We start from the raw sequence: 10,063 nt of genomic DNA on the forward strand, positions 1-10,063 counted from the left end.
TTTGACAAAGGACTGCAGCCCTCAACATCACACACATTCCCTTCTTGATCTGGTTTTTTACAGAAAGCTAGAAATGAGGCTGTGGCTTGACCACCTTGGTTTTTCTTTGTGCTTAACAGAACTCCTAGGGCCCCCTCAGCCTCCACTTGTATTTCCAAATGTAGCTGAGGGACAAAATGGGAAACAGAGGCAAGCAAGCTGAGGAGAAGAATGGCAAGATTCTCTCTGCTTCCTCACCCTGCCTTCCATGGCTCCCTCAGTGCCTCTGCTCTCCCATTCTGTGCCTCTGTTCTTAAAAGGACTGCAGGGTTCACTTCAGATCATGCAAGAAGCCAAGTACCCCTCAGCTGCCCCCAGCTTCCAGCCAGCCCCACGCTTGCCCAGCAGACCACTTTGGTGAGTCCTTTCTTCACTGCGTGCATAACCTGCTTTTCTGCTGGGGGAAGATTGAGAAGACTCAGTACCCTCATGCAGACTCCCCTCTCTAGACCTAAGGGCCCCAAGTCAGCCACAGGAAGTTCCTGGCCCCTCATGTCTTATCTACAAAAACATTACAAGAGAGTTTATCTCTTGGTTTACTTAATTGGGTGTCCCAATTCTCCTAATTTGCCAATTTCATGATCTCATTTTTTAAAAAGTGAAATTAGTTTTATTTACTTTAGCGAATACACGTTGGAAGTTACTAAAACTTCTAGGAATCAGAAAATGCTGAGGGCCTGAACTAAGGCAGTGAGAGAACAAGGAAACAGAATGCATAGAATCTAGGGTGTGACTAATGAGAAGGGTAAGAGGGAGAAATCCAGAGTGGCTCTCAGGTAACTGTGGGTCCCATTTGCTGAGTTGAAGGACACAGAAGGAGAAACGTGTGTGGGTGAGAGTTATGAGTTCAGTTTGTTCGTATTTCACTAAGGAATCTGCAGGACATCCAGGTGGAATTGTCCAGCAAACAACTGGTCTGGAACTCAGTGGAAGGATTAGGCTGGAGCTAGAGACTTCCGGTGTTTTCAGCACATTGATTGTGGCTAAAGTAAATAAAACTAATTTCCCTTTTTAAAAAATGAGATCATGAAATTGACAAATTAGGAGAATTCATTTCTTCTTAACCCTCTCATGTTGCTGAAATCCATCTGCTGAATCAATCAAAATCCTCCCAATCCTTTAACATCCAGGTTAAAAATCCATCTATTTCTGAGTCCTTCCCTAATCAGCTTCTGTTAATGTCTCCTCCAACTGACCTAAGTTTTCATTGGGCACTAAAGTTCTCTGCCATTTTTCTTGTGTGCATGTCCCATCTCACCAATTGGAAACTTTGCATTCTTTATATCTTCCAGCATGAGGCCTTGGGCACACAATACTTTTAATAACCTCAGTTGCTTCAATAGTTGATTCTAATTTCAGCATGACTATGGCCAGGCAAGTGAAACTATCCACTTGTAAGGAGTCCAGGACTGGACTTGTCCCGGGCCCTTGTACTTTTCAAAGATTTTGGCCCTCCTCCTGGCCACAGCAGGTGGGATGGTAATCTATGCTTTACTGGGGCAAATCTGTGGTGGGCAGTGGGACGGGTGATTTCTCAGCCTAGCTTAACTCGGCTTTCTGTCCCCCTATAGGAGTGTATGTCTTCTCTCCTTGCTGCTTATTGGCCTCTGGAGCTGCGTGACCTGTCATTGGAGCCCTGGGGAAGACATCTGCACAGCCAAGCCTCGGGACATTCCCATGAATCCCATGTGCATTTACCGTGCCCCAGAGAAGAAAGCAACCGAGGGCGAGGGTTCAGAGCAGAAGATCCCCGGGGCCACCAACCGGCGGGTTTGGGAACTGTCCAAGGCCAATTCCCACTTTGCCGCCACCTTCTATCAGCATCTGGCAGACAACAAGAATGACAAGGACAACATTTTCCTGTCACCCCTGAGTATCTCCACAGCTTTTGCTATGACCAAGCTGGGTGCCTGTGACAACACCCTCAAGCAGCTGATGGAGGTACAACCCAAAGCCCTTCTGCCTAACCTCCTTGCTGGTACACCCAGGAGAACATCTATGTGTTGGCCTAGAGCCCTTTAGAGACTTTGGGTGGTATCCCAGTCTCTTTATGTTTCTTTTTCTCTTTCTCCTTCCTACCCTTTATTCTTCTTTTATCCATTTATTCATCTAGAAAGCATGAACTGAGCATTTATGCTGTGCCAGGCACTGTGTTTGAAGGGACTCACAACTATTGGTCAGGGGCTGAGTGGCACTGTGCTCACCACCCATGTTAGCCAGACTTCTTTACCAGACCCACCGCTGTTTTCTTTTGGCTTCTACAGGTTTTTAAGTTTGATACCATCTCTGAGAAGACATCTGATCAGATCCACTTTTTCTTTGCCAAACTGAACTGCCGACTCTATCGAAAAGCCAATAAATCCTCTGAGTTGGTATCAGCCAACCGTCTTTTTGGAGACAAATCCCTTACCTTCAATGAGACCTACCAGGACATCAGTGAGATGGTATATGGAGCCAAGCTCCAGCCCCTGGACTTCAAGGTGAGTTGCAGATGTCATCCCTGACCTCAGAGTTCTTCTCCTCCACTCAGAAATTAAAGAGATAGAGAAGCAGGATCCAAATTAACACTGCTATGGTAGTTGAAGGCAGGTGGAGGTGTTATAATACTATAAGTCAGAGCCCCTGGGATATGTATTCTTGCTTGAAACCTGAGAAATCAGTGTAATCTCTGGATTGTAGAGGCTGCTCTGAAAAAGTTATATAAAAGTCCTGCAACAAAGAAATCTACTTACTTTATTCAATCAGTATTTCTCAAACTTTTTGGACCACATGGGCATCTCTCCTGCCCACCCCCCAACTCCTATGTCACTCATTAGCTTCCCATAGAACATATCTCATGAATACTTATAAGAGTTCGAATTTCCAGAGTCAGAGAAGATAATATTTTGTTTTCTTTTCTCAGACTATATTTCTCCTCTTCTGTTTCTTTATTTCTTCCTCTTTTCTTTCCTTTCTTTCTCTTTCTTCTGTTACCATTTATTAACGATGTGGAAGATTCACGACACTACACTAGATATGTGAGGTTTCCCCAATCTGGGTTAGAGAGATGGCTTAACCAAATGGTGGGAAAGAGCAGAGGGATGATGGACAAAATAAAGTGCTTCACAGGGAAATGGAGAAGCCAATTGAATAGCACAGTTGCGTAGGTTTGTTTCCTGTTCTCCTCAGGGAAATGCAGAGCAGTCCAGAGTGACCATCAACCAATGGATATCCAATAAGACTGATGGGCGTATCACTGATGTCATTCCCCCAGAAGCCATCAATGAGTTCACTGTGCTGGTGCTGGTCAACACCATTTACTTCAAGGTACTCAAAATGTCCCTGGAGAGACCTCAGGGATGACTTGTTTTCCCTCCAGCTTACCTTCTTTCATACCATTGGGCATGTGTCAGTAGATCTTTTTGAGAAATGGTACATGCATGGTCTGGGTAAAATACAAATTTGCTGAGTCTATAGTCATGTCTAGGGCTGTGGCTACTGGCCTGAGGTCCAAAGGGGGCCTGGTAGTGTCTCTGGGCCCAAGCAAGGTGTGCGTGGTAATAAATTCTCATATATATGTGACGATTTCTCCTGTCCCTAATTAACTCCATTTTGAAATCTGGAACAAAATGACAGAGTCTATAGACAATCCTCAGTGGTGAGATTTTCTCCATCATCTAGAGCAGCTTCTGCAGTGACTCAAAATTCCTCTTGCCTGAAGCTTCTGAACCTCCTGATGCCAGACTAACGTCAAACTTAGCAGAAGCCTTGTTACATGATCATGCAGACGGCTTTGTCTTTCTCAGAGAGTCAAGAGTTCTAAAGACTGTTCCAACTTTATTACATTTAGGAAGGATGAGGGAGAAGGTCCTGGGAATAAACAGACCATTGATACTCAGGAGGGCCTCCAGCTTAATGCAGGTTGAATTGTGCCCTTCCCAGGTCATGCTCCAGATACACTCTTCTCCCCGACTGGGCCCAGGGGGTTAGCCAGTCACTGCTGTTGGCAATTACTCTGTTGCTTAGGGGGTCCCTCACCCTAAGAATGGAGTAGGTTGCATTTCTACAATGTGTACTGCCCTTTACAATTTATGGAACACTTTGCCTTTTATTAGTCCTCCTGACCTTCATAACATCACAAATGTGAACTTGGGCTGCTCAGACAGATTACTTAATTTAAATTCTGACTCTTCCATTTCTGACTGCAAACTTGAGTAAGTTACTTGAGACTCTTCTATGCCCCAACTTCTGCATCTATAAAATGGTAATAATGATACATCTACCTTACACGGTTACTGAAGGGATTAAGTTAATGCACATAAAATGCTTGGAGCAGTGCCGGGCACACAGCAAGCATCCTACAAATATTAGTGATAACCAGCTCCTAATCTTACAGATGAAGAGCCACCACTCAAAGAGTTAAATGACTTGTCCCAAAATCAAAGAGCCAGAAGATGACAGGGAATGATAATTACAACTCAGAAATGTCAAAGGAGTGTCTTGTATCCCCTCCTTCTTTGAACAGAAAGTTGGCCAGGCCTCACTCTCTGCCCAGCAGGACTCCCAGATGACCCCCTGGGGTTATTACCTCTGTCTGGCTTTATTCATCAGGAACAGAGCCCAGCATTTTGGAGGATGTCCTTTGAGAAAGAGGCTGGTGGGAGGCAGAAAGCAAAAGGCAATTAGATTTAAACTCTAGAAGAGACTTGCAAAGAGGCCAGTAGGTTGTTCTTGTTTTTATTTTTCTTGTTATAAAAGCATATAGTCACTGCTGAAAATCTAGGAAATACAGAAAAGTTCACAGAAAAAAAACGACTCATGATTCTATCACTCTGACAGTCAGTGTTAAGACGTTTGCATGCATATCCCTCTAGCCTTTGTTCTTAACAATTACACTTACATATTAATGTAATAAAATATTGTGACTACTTCCCATGTCAATATTCTCCTACGGATGTTTTTGGTCTTCTTGCTTTGTGATTCTCCCACCTGGCGTCTTCTTCCAGGGCCTGTGGAAGTCAAAGTTCAGCCCTGAGAACACAAGGAAGGAACTTTTCTACAAGGCCGATGGAGAGTCGTGTTCGGTATTCATGATGTACCAGGAAGGCAAGTTCCGCTATCGGCGCGTGGCAGAGGGCACCCAGGTGCTTGAGTTGCCCTTCAAGGGTGATGACATCACCATGGTGCTCATCCTGCCCAAGCTTGAGAAGAGCCTGACCAAGGTGGAACAGGAACTCACCCCAGAGGTGCTGCAGGAGTGGCTAGATGAGCTGGCAGAGACACTGCTGGTGGTCCACATGCCCCGCTTCCGCATCGAGGACAGCTTCAGCGTGAAAGAGCGGCTGCAAGACATGGGCCTTGAGGACCTCTTCAGCCCTGAGAAGTCCAAGCTCCCAGGTGAGTGCAGGAAGGACTTTCCTCCTCTCTCTGTCCCCAAAGAAGTCTGACCAAAGGTGGAAGAGATGGGGAAAGAGTAGAAAAGGGCGAATCAGGACACCTGGATTCTAATCCCAGTTCTACTGCTAACTCAGGGAAATCCCTTCCCTCTCAAGATGTCAGTTTTCTCTTCTGTAAAATGGGACGTTGGCTCTGGGATCTCCACAGGCCCATATGGCACTGGAACCTTTTGAGTCTGTAACTGATAGAAGAGATGGGACCAGGTAGAAAAGAACTTGAAAAGCATCAGAAAATTCAGAGCAAGGAGACAGATATGATTAAGAGCCAGGGACATCCGGGTCCCACAGAATAGGCGTAGCTGACATGTAATAGCCCTTCTTCACCTGATATTCCAAAGGGCTCATGTGAATTCTAAGGTCACATGGACAGATACAGTCACCCCCTTCCCAGTTTTGATACTTTGATAACGGTGTTAAGTTGGTTTGGTTCTTCCAACCCACCATCCTTTAAAAAATATGCATTAAAATCTCTCTCTTTTTTTTTTTGGCTGCACTATGTGTCTTGTGGGACCTTAGTTCCCGACCAGGGATTGAACCCTTGGCAGTGAGAGCACGGAGTCCTAACCACTGGACTGCCAGGGAATTCCCTAAAATATCTCTTTTTTAAAAAGGAGCTTACAACGTTAGTTAATTGGATTTACCTTTAATGGTCTGTCTTTAAACTAAGTCTGAAAACCACTCCCAAAGTGTTGCTACACTGGAAGGGAAGACATTCCTACCAGATGGAGTGAGTTTTTCTTTAAGAACAGAGTCCTCACCCCCCCACCCCAACCCCCCCATGAGCTGAAGCAGGAGATTAAATTCACGGGAGCCAGGCTGAATAAACCCAAAGTACTTTATTATTTTTAACATGTATTTATTGTTCAGGGTATCATTAAGTGAGGGTCCAGGATTTCTTTCTATTTTTCAAAAAAGCCCCAAAGGACATCTTAATTTAAACTGAATTCCTTTCTGTGGGTTGAAGCCAACCTTCTTCCATTTCACAGAGCTTTCTCTGGTCTTCCTTCTAGGTATTGTTGCAGAAGGCCCGAGGGACCTCTATGTCTCAGATGCATTCCACAAGGCATTTCTTGAGGTGAGTACACCTCTCTTCGCTCTCTATTCTTCTGCTGCTTTTTTTATTCAATACATCAATATCTCATGTGATTAGTAACTTTGGAGTTGTTCCTCCACTGGCTCTTACAGTGTAGACAGCAGATGTGTGAACACTAGGAGACGGCTGTGGAAAAAGGCATGATTGCAGTGTCCCTCAAACCCCAAATCTGTAGTGCCCTCCTCCACGAGGACTGCTACAATATAGCCCTGACTTGAAGCCCTCATGGTCTAATTGTTCCACCCTCCATCCTCTACCTCTCCTGGGAACATAGACATTAAGGGGAAGGTGACACAGGAAAAGCAGCCAGCAAAGGCATTCAGAGGAGGAGAACCAGGAGAGGATGAGCTAATGGAAACCCAGGAAGGAGTGTTAAGACAATGGAAAGCATTTAGTAAGAAGATTTTTTGAAAAGTGACCGAGGTGACTTTTCCCTGAGGAATTTGGACAGAGCAGTAGGGGCACATGCCTAGTTGTAATGGCTGAAGAGCAAATGGAAAGTAAGAAAGGGGAGCTGGTGAGTGTAGATTGTGTCCTAGAGTGTGTTCCAGAAAACCAGAGCTCTAGACTATACTGCAGGTAACAGAAAGTTAGATGGTCAAATAAATGTACATCCTCTTCTTGGGAAATTAACAAGAATTAATGCACATTGGAGTGCCGACATCTGAGCAGTTCCATAGTGAAGAAGATGGTTCAGTATTGCTTCACCTAGTGTTGCCCCAACTAAGATGCCCATGGAAACCTTTACTAGAGTAAGAGTTGTATAAAGCCTTTAGAACTTCTGGTTCTCAAACACTGAGCTATATAGATCAATGGCATTAGCTTTCTGGGGAGCTTGACTCAGGATGGGGTCTGAGAATCTGTATATTTACAAAGTTCCTCAAGGAATTTTGATGCACAACCAGGTTTGGGAACCATTTATACAGATTATTCTTTGGGAGAACCAGGCTACGAGGGAAATGTGATGGGGCAATGTTAGAGAAGGTCACAGGATTGAGGAAATTGCAAAGAAAGAAGATTGTGGTCAGAGAGGAAGGTTTCAGGGCATCGTGCTAGTAAATATAGTTGCAGAGTCCAAGCTCAGTGGGAAATATGTAGTTAGGAGGAAAGTGGAGGGATCAAGGGGCAGGAGGAGGTCAGAGTAATTGTAATGGGAGTGAGGAAGTGTGATAGCTTAAAAATACCGAAGGTTATACAGTCTGAGAGAAGGATAATGTAATTATAATCTCAAAAGTCCAGATGTTCTGAGAGATGGCAAGTTCAAGGTGTAGCCATGGACTGGTTTCCTTAAGTGAAGGTAATGCTCATTGGGTTTGATGAGATGAAAGACGTGGGAGGTTAGAGTATTGAATGGGTCTCCTACCACGATATTTTAATTGTCTAGGTCACATGATATCAGGAGTTAGGATAGACAGAAAGGCTATGGGCTAGGCAACAAAATCCTCAATGTGGGAATATAATCCATAGGACAATAGATGTTAGTGACCTGTAGGACAACAGCAAGAGTAGAGGGATATATCTTAAAGATACTGAGGTCAGAACAGGGGATTTTACATGAGTACTGGATTCATGGTTTTGGAAGTAAAAACAACACCGATACCATATGGATTATGGAAGAAAGAGCACTTAGAAAGGCTGCAAGGGAAGATGAGTCCTCAGGGTTTTAACTATGATTGAGAATCTTCTTCCAAGGACCCCAAATAGAAGTGGTCAGCTCAGACCTCCTTGAGGGCCTTGAGTAACTGTTAAGAAGAAGCAGAAGTTTACATTCATTTTGTCTACTTGAGCCAACTAAACAATGATGCAAGGCTCCTCCATGGCTCTTGGGAACCCAATACACACACCCCAACTGATTGTAGATCTCCTGAGAAGCCATTAAATAAACCAGAATCTGATTCGAATAAAAGGATCCTGGTCTTACAAAAGCTCCAGTCTGCTCATAAATTTAGTACTAGAATGATCATGAAATAGATAGTATGGCCAGAAGGGAGGTGGTAAGGAAGGAGGGAGGGAGAGAACAGCATCAACCAGCTCCTCAAGACTCAGGAATCTGAAGTGCTTTCATTAGAGGCAGGGACAGAGTTTTAGTGACATTCTGGGTCCCCAAACAAAGTTTTCTAAAGATATCTCCCTCCAGACCTGTGCAGTTCTACTTATCAGCAAGTTCAGATACCATCACTTCAGTCTGTTACTCCAAGAAGTACTCATCTCATCCAGCCAGAGGACCCTCCTCTCTTCATAGGCCCTAGTTCCTGAGTGGCTGCTTACAGTAGTTGTATCTGGGATCTTGATGCTCCAGGAGTGAAACTATCTCAACTATAGTGCTCGAATCTGGAGTCAAAATGTCTTTTAGTATCTAGTACAATACCATATACAATGGTGCCAGCCAGAAATGTGACAACCTCGTATACATCCAGATTTCTGGTTCAGAGATGATCTGAATGGACCCTGGCACTTATTATTCAGCACAAGGCTTGGATGAATACAAGTGCTTACGTCAATATTCAGTGGATGAAAGAAAGACTAAAAGTAGGGTTCCAGAGGGAACCCAACCCGACCCAAGTGTACTTTCACATGGAAAACAAATGGCATTTTGAGGAATTGCTGTGTCGATGGATGATTCACCTGCCTGTAATGAGCTGCAGAGTAGCTAATGTAGCAGTTTGTTTCCTATTTGACCTGCAGGTAAACGAGGAAGGCAGTGAAGCAGCAGCAAGTACCGTCATTGGCATTGCTGGCCGTTCGCTGAACCCCAGCAGAGTGACCTTCAAGGCCAACAGGCCCTTCCTGGTTCTTATCAGGGAAGTTGCTCTGAACACTATTATCTTCATGGGCAGAGTAGCCAACCCTTGTGTTAACTAAAATGTTATCCTTTATAGTTCTTCCTATTTTGGTTTGTGAATAGAAGTAAAAATAAATACAACTACTCCCATATCTCACAATTACGAATGGACTTTGCCACCTGAAACGAAGACAAGGAAAGGAGAAATGGATAGAGATGCTGTTGGGCATTTGGTAAAATGAGGCTTTCAATTGTTCTCTACCAGCGAACACATCTGGGTCAAGAAAGTGAAGAAGGGAGATATGTCACTGCTTCATCTTGAAAGATGGTAGGCATCCTGAGAGGGCAGGGGGAGCTTGAAATCTAGGTAATCCCCTCATACTAAAAAAATCCAAAAATTTAAAACAAATTAATCTCTATACAGAAAAGACAGAGATTCTAATCTGAATATTAAATCATTTAATTCTCAAACCACTCACATGCATAATGTTCTTTTACACAGTGTTAAAATAAAGAGGAAAATGTATTTTTATACAAACAGAATTTCAAGTATACATTAATAGACTTTTCAAATTACTAACCAAGTTGCTAAGATTTCATTCACATTGTTCTTAAAGCTGTTCAACGAGAAAGCTTTTGCTAAACTGCTTTAAATATGTTTATATAAACCCATATATTTTCACTTTCTCTGAATCTCCCTCCCCCAACCCAAGT

General features: G+C 43.8%; 1 protein-coding gene across 2 annotated transcripts in view; it reads left to right on the forward strand.

Moving 5' to 3' along the window:
- SERPINC1 (serpin family C member 1) overlaps positions 1 to 10,042 on the forward strand; it is a 10,689-nt gene extending 647 nt beyond the window's left edge. The window contains exons 1-7 of one of the 2 annotated variants that reach the window (XM_024758793.1): positions 248 to 396; positions 1,611 to 1,980; positions 2,304 to 2,519; positions 3,208 to 3,345; positions 5,025 to 5,415; positions 6,485 to 6,549; positions 9,253 to 10,042. In XM_024758793.1, the coding sequence (XP_024614561.1) occupies positions 248 to 396; positions 1,611 to 1,980; positions 2,304 to 2,519; positions 3,208 to 3,345; positions 5,025 to 5,415; positions 6,485 to 6,549; positions 9,253 to 9,429 (1,506 nt within the window). In that variant the 3' untranslated portion in view covers positions 9,430 to 10,042. Of the gene's footprint in view, positions 1 to 247; positions 397 to 1,610; positions 1,981 to 2,303; positions 2,520 to 3,207; positions 3,346 to 5,024; positions 5,416 to 6,484; positions 6,550 to 9,252 lie in introns of those variants that run through there. The other variant, XM_024758795.1, reaches the window with a different exon arrangement.
- The last annotated feature ends 21 nt before the right edge of the window (positions 10,043 to 10,063 follow it).

This window comes from Neophocaena asiaeorientalis, unplaced genomic scaffold (assembly GCF_003031525.2).
Source record: "Neophocaena asiaeorientalis asiaeorientalis breed wild unplaced genomic scaffold, Neophocaena_asiaeorientalis_V1.1 scaffold182, whole genome shotgun sequence".
Taxonomy (NCBI): domain Eukaryota; kingdom Metazoa; phylum Chordata; class Mammalia; order Artiodactyla; family Phocoenidae; genus Neophocaena; species Neophocaena asiaeorientalis.